At 35.5% G+C, this 19,787-nt stretch overlaps 1 protein-coding gene across 1 annotated transcript in view; it reads right to left on the bottom strand.

Annotated features, from left to right (window-relative positions):
- The window catches only part of CUNH3orf67 (chromosome unknown C3orf67 homolog), a 92,423-nt gene that overhangs the window by 25,517 nt on the left and 47,119 nt on the right, over positions 1 to 19,787 (bottom strand). Inside the window, exons 11-13 of the mRNA XM_026088095.1 lie at positions 18,553 to 18,884; positions 12,163 to 12,579; positions 2,381 to 2,584 (exon numbers count right to left, since the gene is read on the bottom strand). Coding sequence (XP_025943880.1) covers positions 2,381 to 2,584; positions 12,163 to 12,579; positions 18,553 to 18,884 — 953 coding nt within the window. The remainder of the gene's footprint in view (positions 1 to 2,380; positions 2,585 to 12,162; positions 12,580 to 18,552; positions 18,885 to 19,787) is intronic.

Raw genomic sequence — 19,787 nt, 5'->3', positions numbered from 1 at the left:
GTTAACTGAATCCCATGTCAGTTTTTTCACTGTTTTGAAAATGATGTCAGACTAACCGGCCTACACTAACTCGGTCATTTCAGCTGTCTGTTTGAATATTGGCACAGCATCACTACTCTTAGAGTCTTCTGAAATGTTGTAAGAATATCAAAATATACTAAAATTTAATATCAGCACACCAGAAATGTCCTCTACCTACTCTTTTAAGACTCTTCTGTGTTAAATAACTTGGAGTCTTAATTAAATAATCACCCTTTCTAATAAATCTGTTTATAAACTTCTTAGAGATTAAAGGACTAGAAAATGAATCATCACCCTCATATGATTATTCTGCTTTTTCCCAAATATTTGAACAGAATTACAACAAGCAGTGGTAAACACAGCTCCATATTTCAAAAACTAGTATCAGCATTAGCAATAGCTGGTGCTGTGGTAGCTATCTCAGAAAGCAAAACATAGGTGAAAAATAGATATTGGTACAGAAAATCTCTCTGGGTCTAGGCAGAGGTATACTGGTGGAGAAAAGTGTGGCAGCTCAATTGCAGCACTCTTTGCTCTAGTGGGACTAAGTAGTTAGGCCTTATCTGAGAAAGACCACGCTGCTTTCTGAATTACCTCTTCCATCCTTCCCAAACCAAGGTTCTTGTCATTAAAACCACAATGCCACCTTGCAAAATGCACAGCAGAAACTTGCCCAAGGTTGCACAGGTGAGACATACCAATGTTGCAGTCCACAGACAGAAATCTGAAAAACTTGTCTCTCTCCAACCCAAACACATTTCTTTTTAAAATTGTTTTATGTGGAGAAAGATTGCCACAAAGGAGTATTACGAATAACTATACTTGTATTAAATGCATTTTAAGTGACTAACTTCTTATATCTAAACACTTTAAATTGAAAATTTTAGTCTGAAATGTACAGAAGCTGATCAAAGCATTGGGATCAAAGAGCCGTCTTTGCAATCACGTTGTGCTTCACTAAATACTGCAGTCGGTATTACAGTACAGAGCAGCACATTTTATTTCAAAAGTTCATTTTGTTTTAGTCACAAATCTGACATGTCTAAATATTCTTACCAATTTCCTGATAATTAAGGTACTCAAAAGTTAATGAGACTGCTATTCTCTTTATTTTAGAGTCTCATTTGTCCAGTCTTAGAGATTTACTCCATATCGGAGTCTATCAAGTGAGTGCTAAGAAAATGCATTGGAAATATGATGAAATCAACTAAATGCACAATATTGACATATCTTAAGTAGCTAAAACGAACTAATATTTCTCTTATATCCCTCAAAATACTACCCTGTAAACCAAGTTCTCATTAGAACAATTACTCATTTATCAATAAATCTCTGCTAATTCCAAACCTCCATTTATTAGTATATCACAAAGCTGTAATATTGCATTGATCATTGATTACAGAAGATTACTACCACAGGCCTCTATTTTGGGCCCTATAAATCCCCGGAGAAAATCTGCAGTTAACATGTTTTAGAGCACTGAACCTACAGTAATTTATATTGGGGCAACACAGCAGTGCGTTACTCTGCTAGGGCTGGACCTGCCTCTGACGGCTGTGTGGCGTTCTCTGCTTAGGCCACATTCATTCTTTAATATTGTTTCAGCTGTAATAAAATAAGAACTATGGTGCTTAGAGAAATGGACTATGAGGTTATCGAGTTTTACAGCAATGCCTGCAAGTACCTTTATATAGTTGCCAAAATGTTATTCTGTGATTTCATACATTCAATACTTTTCAGCAGAGTGCTAACAAATACGCCTCTGCTTCTAATAACAGCACTCTGTCACACAGCACAGCCGCGTGCGGTTATGTAACGCTTTGTAGCAGGACAAACACTGACACAAGGTGCAGAGCACAGAAGGATCACACAGGATCACACACTAAGTGCTCAGAAACACTGCAGCGTTTTCTCTGCTGTTCCCCTGGTTCACTCCTTTAAGCAGTTAGCTGTTCAGGAATGAAACTGTATCAATGTAAGAAGCAATTATTTTCCATTACTTGTACTGCAATGCAGTTCCCGACTGGTGTATCTGGCTTTCATTCATTTTGAAACTATTTTTAAGTACTGTAACACACACACACAGGTTGTCAGCCGCTCTTGTGACATGCTGTACAATCCATATGACTACGCAGGGTTTTATGCTGGAATACATACAATAGGTTTGCTGCTTTTCCATGGTGGTACTATGGAAGCTGCTGGAAGTGCATGTGTTTTGGTTGTGCGTTTTACTCTACGAGTTCTAAAAAAACATGTTTGTTAAGGCTACCTTAAATTTCAAAGGTATTCTCAGAAATTTTACCCAAGACCACTGAACCTCAGAGCTGGCAGGGACTATGTAATCTAGGTTTAGACTCACTGGTGGGAAAGAAGAGTTCCAGGTTGCTGTATCATCACTGCTCGTGCTTATGCTCACATTGCAGTCGTCTATCTGTGATGCGCTCAGCCCGTGTGAGATCCCAGTATCCCCCAATTCTTCATTTTGTTGTCTCGTCATGCTAGCCAACATCTGTAGTTCAGATGCACTTAGTCTATTCGACTGGTAGTTTTTCCAGTCATACTCCTATGAAATAGAATGGAAAAATTAACAATATGGTCAGGATCATGGAATAGAATATATGAATAAAACAGATCCCTTGGGGAATCCTTTGGGGAATCTTCAAGAAGCTATATTACTAAAAGAGAAACAAAATATTTACTAGAAAAGATTAGTTAACAGATTTCTGTTTAGCTATGAAGATCAAGCATATATATATAAAAAACTTCACAGGAAGGCAGCAAAATACAAACGCTGTTATGGACTGCAGAGCAGTTTGCATCCAGGGCGTTTGGTGAATTTGCCGTTCTACTGAAATTAAAAACAAAAGATAGAAACAAGCTTCCAAAAGTATGAAAATCTAGCAGCTAAAATTGCTTAAATATCAAATGCAAATCTTGAAATAAACACAATCACACAATTATCACAGTACCATAAACACTGCCAACATAAAATTTAGTAATTCCTCAAGCATAGCATAGAATTCCTCTGGAAAGCTACACGTGTCAGCCCAAAATTTTAAAAGTTATTTCGGTAACTTGCTAGTGTACAGATTTTAAAATAAATGCCTCTATATTTTCATTTTTCTTTGTACTTACTAGCTGAATTCTTAACATAACTCTAACTTATCTCAAATTTGATCCAGAGGCCAAAAGCTAAAAAAAGTTATTAACTATTCTGCAGTTTCTCCTTATGCCTCACACACAGCTTCATGACAGGAATGTTTAAGTGGACCCAATTTGCTGTGGCATCATCTCTGTTTAGATAGTTCCTTTCTTAGGAAAAAAATTATTTTTCATAAAGAGTCCACACAGGAGCAAATCTAATACTTGAGGCCTTTAGTTTCATCTGAAGACAAGTTGCTGTTGCAGGCCGTGAAAGGAAGTACAAAGCGTTTCTGCTTGACAAGCAAACCCAAAGTAGCGACGAGGATTTTAGACAATGTCTATTCCTAGACCATCACCAGCAGGCTCCTGGAGGCTCCGAGGGACAGCGCTGTCACTCCAGTGAACAGACCGGGGCTGTCCTCCCGGGACCAAATCCCCCAATCTGTTGTGCTACGGGGGCACAGCGGGCACCTGAAAACCCCAGCTATGTAAGCAAGTCAGCAGTGTTACTGAGGTGGACATTGCTAGCTTTTCCTGCTACAAAATCCAGTAATCTTTCAGTGGGTCTTCTGGGGGGACAAAAGTCACCTTCCTCTCTGTGAGCTATTACTAGAGGCTTCCCCACTTTGTCCCTATGCATATACATTTTAAGTCCTAATGTGGATTACAGTCATGAATTGGCCACATCTGAAACACAGGATAATTTGAATTGCAGCATTATTTTAGCAAGAGAAGTATTACAGCAACTTTCAGTATCTTCAGGCTATCACCTCACATAAACATGACGTTTGCCTTTAAAAACACTCAAGAATATATGAGTTATTCTACATAAGTTCACTTATTCTGCTCTGCAAAAGAAAGAAATATACATGCCACAAAAGACATTATATACTGGACACTATTTCCATATTTTAAGGAAATCATGCAAAAAGATAAGTAGATATCCTAGATTTGCATCTGTATCGCTTAGAATTTCACATACAAAGTACTCACTTTCATTAGACAGATTACATGACATCATGCTCAAACAAGAACTTATTTTGCAGTTACAAATAGTGCATTTTTCCGTTTTAGGCAGTTCCATACAGTACCTCAATGAAACTGTATTTTCTGGGAATCAGAAAAACATTATTGTCCCTCTGATCCCCTTTCTTACTAGATTTTTGTCCTTGGGATCAGAGCAAAGCCAGGTAATGAAGGATTATAAGGATAGTACATTACTTATTTCCCCTCCAGAAGAGAAACTGGGGATACGTTCCTGCATTCATTCACAGTACTGTATTGCAAGTACAGGATGTGCAATACCTTGCAGAGCGGAAGAGAATTTTGAATCAAGAACAGATGGAGAAACCCCTTTCAATAATACATGTAACAGCATCATGCAGCGAACAGGACCTTGACTACAGCTCAAGCTCTAGAATATTTAACTAAGTATTTGCAAAAATATTTTTAGAATGAAAACATGTAGTATATTTTTGTTTCTTCACAGTTGCCATAAAAGAAACCAACAGTTGTTATCTGAATAGTATATAAGACAACACTTTCTATTTTAATTCTAGGTAAGAAATTAAGTACCAGTCAGTAAAGATTGCTGACAAAAACTCAATTTTGGGGAGTTACCACTCCATCATTTATTTTTGACATTTTATGTATCTCATTCTGACTCCTATGGTAATAGATATTTCACCAAAAGTCAGCTACAGCAAATAACCAATCAAAAAGAAAATTAGCACTGAAATAACAAAGTAAACCATCTTTGATGGGAAGCGTGCCTGCAAATTGACAATCAGCAGGTAAATATATCATGTAAAACTAGATTTATGACTGAAGGGCTCTCACTTAGGTACATCTGCATGTGCAAGCAAGCAGATCTTTGTGAAAAAGACAATTCTAAAGCCCACTGCAAACATTTTCAAATTTTTATTATATATCTCAAATTCTTAGTCAAATGTCTTTGCAAAAGCCATTTACAGATTTTCCTACAGAATCACCTCAAGCACTGGGAGACTTTTTTTTAGCACAGATAAATATAGTCTGCCATTTTGTACATGGCATCAGAGCACACGAGTCTGCAACACGTGAGCACATACATGCGTGACTACTGCTCCCTTGCTGCACGCTTGGCTATGACGCCTGTCCTCGAAGTGCTTTCTTGAGCCCACCATGGAAATGAATTATGGTGGGTTTAAATCACATTCCCATTTTCAGAATACTGAAAGGCCTTGAAACACTATGGTCAGGAAATGATTTCTCCGAAATCTATGCAAAATTAGATATAGCTACTTTCATGAAGGGTGATTACCTTGGTTTCATAGTACTGCAAAGAGTTTAAATAAATTTCCATTATATTTCAATGAAGAATTAGATAAATTGTACTAGTTGAGATAATGAAATCATCACCATGTAAAGCAGTATTACCTAGACATATTTTGATACAATAATTTTTACACAAAGCGTTAATCCCAGTGCATCTTTTAGGCATCTGCTACTATTATCAGCCCAGGTGCCACCCCTTTTTACCTCTAGCTTTTGAGGTCCAAGCTTTATTTCTGAAGTGTGTGATTGTTACTATCATATTTTATTCCTAAAATAGCACACATTTTCTCTAAACTCGTATGACTGAATTTAAGTTATTAGTTCAATTATTATTAGTTATTAGTTCACTTTGTATCAAGCCTGCTATGTTACATCCGGAAAGTCTGCTTTTTCCTTGATGTATCAGTGTCCATCAGATCTACCACTGTTCTAACCTTTATCGATCTTACTGAAGTTGTTGATTTCCTTTGGATTTTCCTACACAGGAGCCCCCTGCATTTCATTTATTTGATCAGTACAAGAGAAGCTTCTTTCTTATTCATATACAAACCAATTGGCATGAAGAAATTCAAAGGATGGCACAAACTACTGCCATGCAGAATAAAAGCATTAAGAATTGAAAGAACATTTTTCTCATTATCTTGAGGCAAAACATTTCCCAGTCCTGTTTGTATCTTCTTTTACCTCTATGAAGAAAGATGCATAGATGTTGGAATTCTTACAAATCAACTCAAGACATTCTTTTGTTTTATCCCTTTAGCTTATTTCAAACTGTCCTTCTGTTCTCCTCTCTTATAATCCTCCCATTCTTCAACAGAAATACCACGTTCAGAAAGGAGAAGAGGAGTCACGACAGTTTTCTGTCCTTAACTGCCTCTGCAATAAATTCCTTGTAATAAAGGAGAAATAGGACTAAATATTCTGTAGCTTCAGATGACTACTAAAGAAATAAATCTTCTTCACAAGTTTTATATTGTTTTAACTGATTTTCAAAGAGAGAATTTGAAAACTGAATTTGAGATTAAGTTCACTTTGTAATTTAAGAGAAACAATTGATATAAAAAGTAACTCTGCAATACTCGTAAATTTGTCTAAAATGAATATTTCATTTAGTAATTAAAAGCTTATCTTGTCTTTCTGCATATCCTCCCCTTATGATAAAAAGAGCTTTTTTATTAAACTCTTAAAACTTTTGCTAAATTGACAAAACCTGTTGTTTAAAGGATTTTTTTCATACATAATGACATCTGCATTCTTCTAGGTGCAAATGATTCATTCAGAACTGTCTGAATGTAGTTATGCGTGCAGAAAAGTTTAATTACCAGCTATCTGCATGGCCGCAGTATTACCCAGAGGGTTGTACTTCTTTCTTAATTAAAAATATTTGAACTTAATAATAGAGAACTCTATTAAAACATGAATAAAACATTGCAAGCAACCAGGTCCTTAAAGTGTATTAAGCAGTTAGCAAATCGATTGCAGTAAGAGCTGGTTAAGCATTTTTTTTTTTTAACCAGTCCTCTGTATGAGCAGATTAGAGGAGACTACTTCTGTGTAAACTCTCACTCTAATAGCCTTTCATACAAAACTATCCTCTCATACGTAATTCTCAAAACAATGAAGAGTGTTTCAAAATGGAAATAAAATAATTACACGCCTACAGCAAACAAAAAAACTTCAGTGCTGTCTCACTGTCATTAACAACATTGTATGTCAGAACTTTTTTTCTTAAAACTTATGGCTGCAAAACTGCTCAGAAATATATCTACTGTATTCAGTAGATACAAAAAAGTAAAATATTCCTTATTTTAAATATGAATGTAGTCACGAAAAAGCCATATTCAAATCTGATCATATTCATTTTAAAATTATTGGAAATATTTTTAATAGAAAGTATATATTTGACTTTATTCTGTAAGAGCTAGTAGGGCATGCTTTCTAATGACGTAATAACCCGCTGCTTAAAAGTGGTCAGGGGCACTCAAATTTGCCTTCAAATCTGCAGTGCAGCCTGATAAGAAAAGAAGTATCGAAGAACTCCAAGGGAAGGCTTATGGATAGGAAAATTTCATTAACTGATCAAATCAAATATGAGAGCTGAATCTGCCAGATACGTTTGTCTTATATTTTGAAGCAATAAAAACAAAGTCCGTCATTCACACAGCTTCTTTGATACATTCATAATAGGCCTTTTTTTTGTTAAAAACTTGCAATCAACAAATTACGTGTGCAATACATTTACCCCATCAAGTAACTGTAGTATGGTGATGGCCCTACTGTCTAACTTAGTAATCAAACATTTATGAGCAGAGGAAAAATGACAGCTCTTCTCATTCATGTTTGAAGAAAAAAAAATGACAAAAATTAAAATATAGTTATCTTCATGGCACTAAAAAAGTCTGTCTGGCAGGAAAGAAAAAGATAAGTTAACTGAGGAAAGCTTTGGAATCCATTTGTCCCAAAGACATTACATTTGGTACCCGTGGTCCCACACCATCTTCTCTTATTTTTACGTTCTTACTTTTGGCATCAATAGGAAAAGGAGAAAGAAAGAAGAACTATTAAACCTCCTTACTAGTTTTCTGCTCCTATTACAACCACCCTATTTTTTTTGTCAGTATCTTTTTTTGGCCCGTATCTTGCACATCGGACTTCAAAATGTATGTATGTCGATTATGAAGATTTACAATTTTTGTTTCGCTACACCAGTTTTACACACGATAAGGATCATATAGTTATGAGCCAGGAACTGCTATGAGCCAAGAAAAAGAACTATTTAGCTATTCTTTCTCTTTCTTTCCTTTTTTTTAGGGGATTCACATTCTTTGCTTTAACAGACAATTTATTGGTGCACTTGCACCATCCAGTGAGAGATGACTCATTGCCTTACAGTCAAAAAACTTGAGCCCAAAACACAGAGAGCTGCCAAATAACAGATATCAAAAAATGAAAGCTTGAGAAAAGACAAGAGAAGAACTGAAATGATACAATATGAATAAGGTATTTTGTGGGGAAAAAGATCTGCAGTTTTCAGAGAGACATTATAAAATGTCATCTCAAATGACACTCACTTCAGCAAACTTGAGCACAATACACAGCAAACCACACCAAACCATTGGTGTTACGGTGTCAAGGGGTAACTGCTCACGCAGAGCTGGAATATAACTAACCAGCCCGTTATTTCAGTGCAGCTTGTATTAGACCAGCCATTTTTCCTATAAGTATTAGCACAGATAGATGTCCTTGTAAGAGCTCTACCTGCTGCTGACAGACCCTGCACACTTCCCCAGCTCTAGAAGAAACCACAGAGCACTAGGGAGACCAGTTGGCATATGTGAGTCCTATGTGAGTGTGCCATACGTGCAGACTGCGTGGGCAATCAGTAGCTGTAAAGGAAACAGGGCAATAACAAGGATGGCTTGTTATCAGGCTTGACAGGACTGAAGCCAAAGTAATAAAGTATTTTGGTTCCTAAACAGGACAAAAGAGGACTTTCTAATGCAAAACTAATTGCAAGCCATGTGGCTAGTCCACATTTAGTTACATTCTAAAGGATCACTGCTTCAAACACTCATAACATCTTTCATGAAAGCAATCAACATTTCATTTTGTTATGGACAAATAGATTATAGTTATGATTACTAATAAACATGCTTGAATTTTAAGTGGAACAATTTCCCAAAGCTGAAAATAATCAGGAAACAAGGGAGGAATATATTTAATCATAAAAATGTGAATAGTTACTGGAAACTAGAAAGTCTGTGTCTAATCCCACAACAATGAAAAAAAGTCCTATAGATAAAATTGAGAGAGGAAGTGAATGTAAAACTTAATATACACAGTTTTATTATACATACGTTGACAGATAAACGTATGTTAACATATCTTAGAGACTCAGGGTGTTAGTACTGACTGGGGAATATAAAGTATTCTCATACTACTAAAAAATATGGAAACAAGTATCTTACTTCTGTCTAAATCCAAAAAGCACATGCATTGCATAGTTCCACATTTTCTACATCACAAGCAGCAATTCTAATGTCTTTTCTCAAAAATAAATTTAAAGAACATATGCTATTTGTAGGACTTTCTCTGCTTTTGTTATGTTTGTTCTTTTTATTGTCTTTAAGGTTATCAGCCATTGATTGTTCTCACTGATGTCTTTGACTTCTATCGCTAATTTTCTCCACTTCCTAAATGATGATTAGTACTCTATCAACTCCAGCAATATCACACTGCAGGACAGCAAGTATACTTTGTGCTTGGATGGCCACTCTTATCCTGAAGTTTACAAACTGTCTACAAAATATCTCAGCACCACTTCACATTTCCACTTATGTTACTTTATTTCATTCCCCTTGTTCTCTCCTATTCCCTTTCCTTCCCAAAGGAAACTTGTGCCCGCACTCCATGAAAAAGGGCAGTCTGTTTTTCTCAGGAGAAGAGCAGGCCCTTTACAAAATCCACTCACCTACTGTAGAATATCGGGAGAGATTTCAAGGACAACCCTCAATCAAGAGACTGAGTCAGTCGGACTCACTGGATTATGAGATACTTTAAAACATAATCCCTTAAAACATAATCCCTTCACCAATACTAAAGAGACCTGTTTCACAAAAAGCACTGAAGTATCAGTGACACGGCAATAAGCAGGTTTCCCTACCATAGATATTGAGAAAAGTTGAACATGTGCTTTCCTAGCCACTATTCTTTAATTTGATGCCCAGTTTGAATTGCTCTTCCTAGAGTTCAAGGGCCAGTTTTCTATATTCTCAAGCAGCAGCAGTGTGGTCCACTCTTGGCAGCCACAGCAGCCTAAAGTAGGTGTTACCATGAGGGTCTTCATAAGATGATCCTGCCACAGCAGCAGCAGCCTTGTCCCACAGAAATAGTCGCTCCTGCTTCCCCTTTCATGGATGCAGTCAAATCAGATAAATAAAATTAACTTTATCAACAAGAACAGAATCACCATGGACTAAAATTCCAACAATTGAACAACAGTAAAATCCCCATACTAGAATGGTGACTGCGGTATCCTAAAGATCAGACAAGCTGCAAGGACAAAAAACACAATAATGATGGGAGACTTCAATTTCCCACATGTAAACTAGGAAAATGCCATGCTGCAGCCCATTACTGCAACTAAATTTTTTGAAAGCATAAATAACTACTTCATCGAGCCACAAAGAGAAGCACTTATTCTTTTGGTTCCCAGTAGTGCGTAGTACTTACAATCAGAAAAAAAGCACTCTTTCTTTAGTGACCACGATTCAACAGCCTTAGGAAAAAAGGCAAAAAAMCAAACAAACCACAAACAAGCAAAACTGGGACTAAATACAATAGAACTCCCTGACTTGCAGAAGAGACACTGGAAGGGGAATATGACATACCGCTACAAAATGGTAAGTAGCACACATAGGAAGAATAAAAAATTCATTGTTTCCTATAACAAACACGAGAATGAGATGGTGTGTTCAAAACATAAGAGGAGAGAAGTATTCTTTCCCACAAACAGCAGTTAAACTGTGAAATTCATTGCCACAAGATGAAGGCTATATGGATACAGCAAGCAACTATACAAATACGTAGGAAAAAAAAAATCCACCAACAGTTACTTAACACAAAAACACCACCTTTCATTCAAGAAGCTGCTAAGCTGTGCTGCTGCTAGGAAGCTGGCAGAGCAGGCTGGCAGGGTACCACTGGAGGCCTGCTCTGTCCGTGCACTTTTCTCTAGTCCTCTACGACTGACCACTGCTGGGCAGCTGCTGGCTCTCATATACTATTAGCTGAAGTCTGAAGAACCATCTCTGAAGTCTTAGGAACAAATTTGGCTTGTTCCGCTCAGCTGCTCAGGATGAAACCTAATCTACTCGTAACACATTTAGTAAAGAGGTCAGATATTAAAAGATACAGATATGCAGTAATTCTAAGCACAAAAGAATTCCATAACTGAAATGTGGAACAGTAACGTACTTCATTTGCTATTTACAGAATACACTTGATTATTAAGATCTAATTCCTGATTCAAAGCACAGCATTTAACATAAGCTAAGAAACAAAAATTAACTATTAAGAAATCTGTAAGAACATAATTAGCATCAGACTAATTTGTTCTTAAAATTACTGTATGTTTCCATAAAGAGAGCAGAGGAAGAAAAAAACTGGGGATAAAACAACACTGGTGAATGTAACAGTTCCTAGAGCAGCCTGGCAATTCAGCCAATGTCACAGCCTTACTGCTAGCCTTCAGTTTCATAATTTACTATTTTTCAGGACTGCAGCAGACAGACTATGAAGTACATAGATTAATGACTTTTCTATGGTCCCTCTTTAATACAGCTATCAAAAGCCTGTCAATTTTCCTCTGTAGCCTTTCAGCCCAAAACTACATATGCACTTCTAACTCATGCATTTCTAAAATGTGAGTTGCTCAATAACACCTATTTTTACCTAAGAACCTCTGTGATTTCTGTTTTATCTAAAGTACTATTTTATGTGCAACAAAAAGCTACAAAACCAAACTTTCGGGAAACAGAGCTTGGTAAATACTGTTATGATAAACCTGGAATGTACCTGGAAGAAAAATGTATTACTTCTCACTTCTTGCAAATGGGTTATTTAATACAGCTCCTCTGTTTATACAATCTAATCATTTAATTTCAAAGTAAAATCACTTACACAAGTCTCTGTTGTCATACCCGAATTTTCTCTTGAGATTTTCTTCATGGACTTTTTATTGACTGATATTTTTAATTGACCAAACACTCCTTCAGATCTTTCAGGTTTTTCAGATGCATTTGGAATTACTCTAAAGAATTCTGATTTACTTCCAGTTGGAGAAAGACAAGGGGTAGGCATTAAGCTTCTCGTTAGAGAGTTAGCAGAATCTGTTTTTTTCATAGTGGAACACTGTGGTTTTGACAATACGGTTTCCTTGAGGTTGTGTTTGCTGCGTCCCTTATTCTTCCAGTATTCATTTCTCCATGACATTCTCTTTAATGGGATCTCTTTAAAAACTGCTGAATCAGATGCTCCTTGCCTGCTGTGGCTGGTCTCAAGGTACTCCGTACCCTGGATGAATTCACTGTTGTCACCCTAAATTTCAGAAACAAAGCAACAGTGATTTCCTCTCATCATCACACAATACTGTTTTATATAAAACACTTAACCTTAGGGTTTCAAAATGACTCTTTAATTTCTACAGCTCTATTCTAAATTTGCAAAGATTTTGAGAACCATTTGCTCTTCCTCGCAATAAACCCGAGTATACCATAAACATATTTCTATTACTTCAGTAGGGAACCAAAGGGAGGGAGAGGAGAAGCAATTGCACATTTCAAAACATAGGCCCAAATTCTTGTCCCAATTTAGAATGTAGGAAATCTCCCTAACCTGTGGTTACATGATAATCATCATTTTAAAAAAAATTGTAAAAACTGCACAACAAAAAGTAAGGAAAAAGTCCATGACAGTGGTGTCTTTCTATTGTATTACTAGTATTCCATAGCTTCCCACAGCATCTTGAACTCAAACATGAAAAAAATCCCTGTTGAGACCACTTTATGCACCTCTGGATGTTACTGGAATATCATTTCAGAATTTTGGAAGTTATTTTATTAGCCTTATATTTATGCTCCTAACAATGTCTCTGCAAAACATCCCATGAATCAAGTTTCTTATGCTCACTTATACTTCATCTCAACATCAAACAGCAAGTCCAAACACACGGAAAGAAAAATAAAAGGGAAGCAAAAGCTACTGTTTGCCTCCGTGCCATTAGTCTCATGAAAGAAAGGATGAGAAGCCTCCTCTTCATCTAATCATAATTGCTCCTCTGTCGTATACTACCGCACCAGACTGTATATATTGAAAGCTTCACAAAGACACTGAAATATCATCTTCAATATGCCTCTCATAGGCAAGGTACAATCCTACTGCAAATGAAAACGAGGCGAGTTTGTTACTGACTTCAGTGAGTCCAGGGCTGGACTACTGACAGTGAAATGCACATTTAGGAAAATAATCCCTCTGTTATACTACAATCTTACCAAAAATCACAGTAGCATCATACCATGCATTTTCATACAGGATATTTTTTACAGTAATTTAATTTTGTTTTGTTTTTTTGATACATAACAATTTTAAAGATGAAAGAATAAGAACTGTATATACTTCTTAATTATATAATTAAGTCTGTTTCCTACTAATATATATAGTTTTTCTGTTAACATAAAACAAAAATATATTATAACTAAAACACTTATTCCCTAAATTAATTTGTGGAAGCTTCTTTGTAAGATAAGCAGGTAAAATGTGTACAGTTACTTGAAAGAGAAAAGTACAGCTATCAGTTATTGCTCTTTAATGTTTTTATATTAGAGGGTCCTCAAGATACAAAGTTTTATTTTTTATTTTGTGTTATGCTATACACGTGACATTTTATAAACTGACTAGTAGGTGACCTGCAAGCAGACCTCAAAAGTGCTGATGAGAATAACAGAAGCAGGGAACACATTCGGAGATATTTTGGTAGGAAGGTTACTTTTATCTTCTTAGTCTATAAATTTCAAAAAGGCTTAATTTCTCCATCTATACAGAAGACTATTTTCTTATTTTATCTTGTAGCATCTTTTTTGGAAGTATAAGAAGTGAAGGTTACATTGAGGTTGAGTTAAACAAGCTTAGCAACACAGGAAGATGAGTAAAATGAAAGGAAAAAAAAAACACCAAAAAACAGAAAAGACATGCTATGTAGCCTTCAGAAGTTCCAGTCCTCTTGATTCATCCTAAAAGATGTGAGAAAACCAAACAACAATAATGTAAATTATTTAAATAAAATTGAAATATACCTTCTTTTCCTACAGACCAGATTATAGTCTCAATTCAGCATGCACCTAAGCACATGCTTAAGTCTTAGGTATTTTCAAGGGAATTAAGAACGAATATAAAACTTAGTAAAGCATATTTTTGATTCCAACAGTAAACTGACTGAATGTAATTACTTGAATAAATTATCAAGTTTTAATTTATGAAATATTGCAGCACTATGTTTCATGGATCTAATGCATTTTCTAATAGTTTAAGTAAGACTATATATATAAAAATGAGCAAGCAAGGATGAATTTATTTATTAAGATATCACTGACTGCTACTGGTTTGCAAAAAACAAGGGAGCAATGAATTTACAGTATGTTTTCTATAAAGGTACACTGATACAGCCATTTCTACAATATTTATTTTTGTTGTACATTTTAGGCAGAACAAGAAATTTACAGATATGTGAAATGTCATCAAATTTATAAATACTTTGTGTAGTTTTAGTTCATTCAGTTTTTCCAGTTATCACTGAAATGATACACATTTTGGAAAGTTATAAATATTTTTTTATATCCCTACATAGTAATCTCCTTGAAACACAAACACATACTTCTTTCTTTTCCCAGTATTTTCACTTGCCATGGAGTTACCTTAAAATTGTTGCTGGAAACCCATACTAAATTAGGTTAATTTAAAGTGAAAGATTATTAAAAACACTGCATTATTTTCATGCATTGGGGGAAAAAACATAACCTTGATTTATCTGCAACTTMAATCTCGCCCATCTTTCCATGTCCCTTCAGCCAAAAATATTTAGGCTCTAGAATAATTTGTTTGTTAAATAGTCAGTTAGGAAATGGTGCCAAAAACATCAGTAAAGTTTGCTTGATTAACTGTAGCACAGCACACGTATACTGAAGATGAGAATGATTTCCCTGAGGAATTAGCATTTCACTACATAGTCTCTGTCCTGCATTCCTTGTAAGAACATGCAGACGGACAGTTGGACAATAATTTCCGGATGCATAAAACTGATTAGTCTTGCTGGGGTGTAATTTTAAGATGATTCTGATGACTCTAAAGAGCCACCTACTTAGAGCAGCTGGGATATAGCCCCCTTGTAGGCAGAGCTCTAATACTGAGGTATCAGAGGGACATTGCCTATCAGTCTTTGTAATGATACATCATCTTCTTTAATTTTATTCCTTTACTCTTTGAATTATTTAAGGACAGAAAATTTCTCAGTTTCCTCACTGAAGTCTTCACAGATGAATATGCCTCTTAAAACAGCATTTTTTGATAGCACTGTGTGACACCGCAGTCACATCGGTCACAGTCACACAGCTCCTGCAAGCAGCAAGAGTTCTTGCTTTTGCTCTGGGTTTGGCTGAATCTGTAAATGCTGACATGACAAGTTTAATTAGATTAAGTCTCTTACAGAAGTTTTGGCTGCAAGCATGGACATTTATATAATTATAAAATAAGCCATTTGACGGTAAATGATTCCAAGAGAAGAAGCAATTTTATCCTTTACTGATCATTTGACGCCGATAATTGAATAACAGCATTTAACTATTTCAGTGACTAATTAGTTACCACTGAAGGGAATTTATAAACAATTGCTGCTTTCAGCAAGCTGAAATATTTCCTCCCTAAAAGAAAAAAGTTACATAAAAGATATAATTCTAGCATAATTATTGTGCATATCTTACGGCTTTCACTACATGCAACGTCCACTTATTTGAAATTTACTGTGAAGCGCAATGGCCCATTTCATATATTTTACAATTTAATAAGTATTTATTCATAGAAAATATTGCTTTTCCACGGTTTTAGTCAAAAAGTACATAATGTTGCTTTGCAGCTCCACTAACTTCAAAATTAGTCTGGGATGAAACTGAGATTTCATCCCTTAGACTGTAATTTTAGAATTCAAGGTGCAGTGACTTAAACAAACAAAAAAAACTTCTGGCACTTTTGACTTCTTTCCCAGTCTTAGATATCTAAGCTGCAAAGATAGGCAAAATCTTTTTTTCATAAAGAACTGAAAGTTTCACTTATATTTTCCCAGAAGAAAGGCAATTTATGCTCATATGTAATTATTTTAGTTGTAGGTTGAGTTGTATCTTGTTAGATATAGTTTCAAGAGTGTTGTATCTCGACATAATGCATCAGAATTCCAAAGAATGCTGTAAGACAATCAAGGACCATGAGAAAGAACAACAGAGTGAAAACGTGTAACAATGTAATTTATTTCAGCAGGTAACATTAACACAATTTTAAACAGCACTGCAAAAGTTAGCATGATTTAGACAAGTAAATATTTTGTCATGCAAGTTAAACCAGAGGAATGTGTTATGGTTGGGCTAAAGAATTTTGGTGATTTTGCAAAGATAGCTGTATCTCTTTTAGCACAATTTAAGGTAAGTCAGTAATCCTATGTTTAGCTCCCATGGCTTTCCCAGAATCATCTTTCCTATATTTTCAAAGCCTCATATAAAACTGTTTTCTAGTTTTTTTTAGTAATACAAAGTAGAGAATTTTTTGAATATTGAATGAATACCCAGACTATCAGTGCAAAGCCGACTTCGCAAAGCAACACAGAATTAATCTCTACAAGAAAGAGGATGAATATGGGCAAAATATGACTGCTAAACAATTTGTTGGTTCAGTGACTTCTTTCACATGAAAGAAAACCTTAACTATGAATTACTAATGTAGTAGTTAGACTGAGCTAAAAGCCCTGATAATTTGTTAGCATGCTGTAGATTTGTTTACTGTAATTATCTTTTAGTTTTATAAGTGTAATGCATTTCCAGCTGCAATACTGATAACGATTTAATGCAGTTTTTGTGAAAAGATAATCACAGAATCAAAGGCTGCTCTCTAGAGTACTGCTGGCACATGACCAAAGGAAAGTCTTTAGTTTACATAATAATTAAAATCAGTTCTGATAGGGCAGCCTTTGCTGGTTAACAATTGTGCCTTTTCTCTAATTTTGGTTTGCCATTGTTTACACTGTCTTGGAGACCCATCTTTACAATGGACTTAAATACAAAAAAAAACCCAACAACCCAACAAACTGGAAAGTATTATAACTGAGAAAGGGACAGTGCTGCAAAGCTTCCCTAGTTCTTATGTTAAAGAAATATTTTCCTTACCTAGCATCAAGAATAACATCTCTGACTATTCCTGAGCATAACTGACAAAAATTGCTTGAAATCTGAAGAGTTCTAAATCTTCAGATCCATATCACATATGGCACTGTTCATGACTTATTAGCCTGACTATAACTAATTTAACACAGAAATTCTGGAACCATGTTTGAAATGATGAAGCCCTATAGATTTAAGTGTCTCCCTCCTCCCCCTGCAAACAAGGAAAAAACCCACAACCATAAGAAAAGAGAATTTCTATTTAATATAATTAGCATCAGCAATATGGTTTCTCAGAACAGAACAGTATTCCTGTTAAGTTTAATCTGTCTTGTTATCACGTAACTCAGTTGTACTTCATTCCTCAGCTCCGAGGAATAGATCAGAATGATAAGAAACAGTTTTTTTAATTAAATATGAAAAACAGCAGAATGTTAATACAGGTGGAAAATCTTATCAGTTATTTTAACAACTCAATGCAACCATTCAGTGATTTGACAATTTGCTACATTTTTATATAGTATCAACTGATATTTTTATTAAAAAATCATTTCTTTTCCTTCATTTTCCACATTGCAAAAGAAAAAGTCTGTGATGACACACAGTTCAGACAAGATGTAAAGCAGAAATATCGATCAATCAAGTAACATTAAACAGTTGAATTTTCTTAATTCACTTTTGACAATGCTGGTGAGCAAAACAGTCCCTGCTTAGAGTTTTAAAAGGCAGAATGAAGCCTTTATTTAGTGCACTCTTGCTCAACTGTGTATATCGGACACACTTCTCACTCGCTCAAGTCTAGGATGCAGGCTTTTCTAAAATCTTTTCTGTTGTCAGGATGCACTGTAATCACTCACCCTTGTGGTGCAGGGGCTGATAGAGCAGTAGGTTTCTTTTGTCCACTTGTTACAGAGGGAATACCTGCATTTTCACCCCTGTATCCAGTTAGACACAGTAACTTGACAAAGACAAATCTGCCCGTAGGTATATGGGGAAAAGATGATTTATTCTCTGTCTGGCTTGAAGACAGAATCTCATCCTAGGAGTTTTAGGATGAAGACTACTTTATCAAGAATTAATGTACAAAGTGGCCTACCTCTTCACTGCTGTCAGTTCCTTGAAAGTTATCTTCAATTTGGGTGTCCCTTTGGGCCTGGTTACTGTCTTGCTTCAAATCCAAAGGGAAAATGCAACCTTCTGGTGACATATTTGGAGACTTTCCATGACGAGCTGACTGAGGTCTTGATGAAAATGTGAAAAACTCTTTATGATTCACTTGGTCATCACCTGTTTCATTGCCTTGATGTTCAGCAGTGGCATCCTGCGGTGAGATTAAATTATGGCAGGCTGAATCTTGAATAGCTGCAAACTGCCCACTCTTATCCAAAAGAAAAGTCTCACTGACAGTTTCAGGAAACACCCATTCATCTGAAATTAGCAAAAGGTAATAAAATTATTGCCATGCATAATAAAATGTTTATTTTAATGACAAATATGTAAATTATATTTTATAATGATCACTGTCTTGCTCTCTGAAAATTATACAGCAAAATAAGTTTTGTTATAAAGAAACATTCTTCTGTATCAGATTTACACATTTGGAAAACTGATGAGGATGTAACAACAGAGACCTTGCTGCTTATGTCAAGCAAAATGCTTCCCTATTACAGCTCAAAGAATCTGCAGGCTGTGATATGTAACATGCAAGCATGCAATCTGCAAATCTGAAACTATTCAACTATTAAGATTTGATACTGTTCTTCTGAATTCCATTCTAAGAAAACATAATTTTATTCAGTTTGGCTATTGATTGTTTTATGCAGGCATTTTTTGTGGCTGGTATTTTCTGCAAAAAAGAAAAAAAACAAAAAAACCACACACCCATACTAGGCAGAAAGTTCATAATACTGCAATCTACTGGTTCTTTATTGCTGAAATTCTACACTTTCTTTTATGTCCAGAATCTATGGTTTAAATCTCAATTTCAAACTACAGCTCTGCTGAAAAATAGCATGACATGAAAAATGCATGAAGTTATTTGTTTCACCAGGTTTCCCTGCATACAATCTGTGCTAATCTGCCAATTTTAAAACAAACAATAAACTACAGAAATGGATTTAAAGATTGAGCGCACTAGATAAACATGAAAAGACCATTTTTATACTCTCACTGTTAAGTTCTATTTTACTGGTTGGAATGATGATATAGAAAAAAACAACAATTTGATTGATCAAAACCAATCTCAAATAGCATCTGAGAAAAGGAGAATTGCTCAAGTATGCAATACTCGCTTATCTTCATTAAAGGTAGTGTGGTGTGGATTACTCACTA

This window comes from Apteryx rowi, unplaced genomic scaffold, assembly GCF_003343035.1.
Source record: "Apteryx rowi isolate R43461 unplaced genomic scaffold, aptRow1 scaffold_75, whole genome shotgun sequence".
Taxonomy (NCBI): domain Eukaryota; kingdom Metazoa; phylum Chordata; class Aves; order Apterygiformes; family Apterygidae; genus Apteryx; species Apteryx rowi.
The sequence above is the reverse complement of the archived record's forward strand: the minus strand, read 5'-3'. Positions and strand labels throughout refer to the sequence as shown.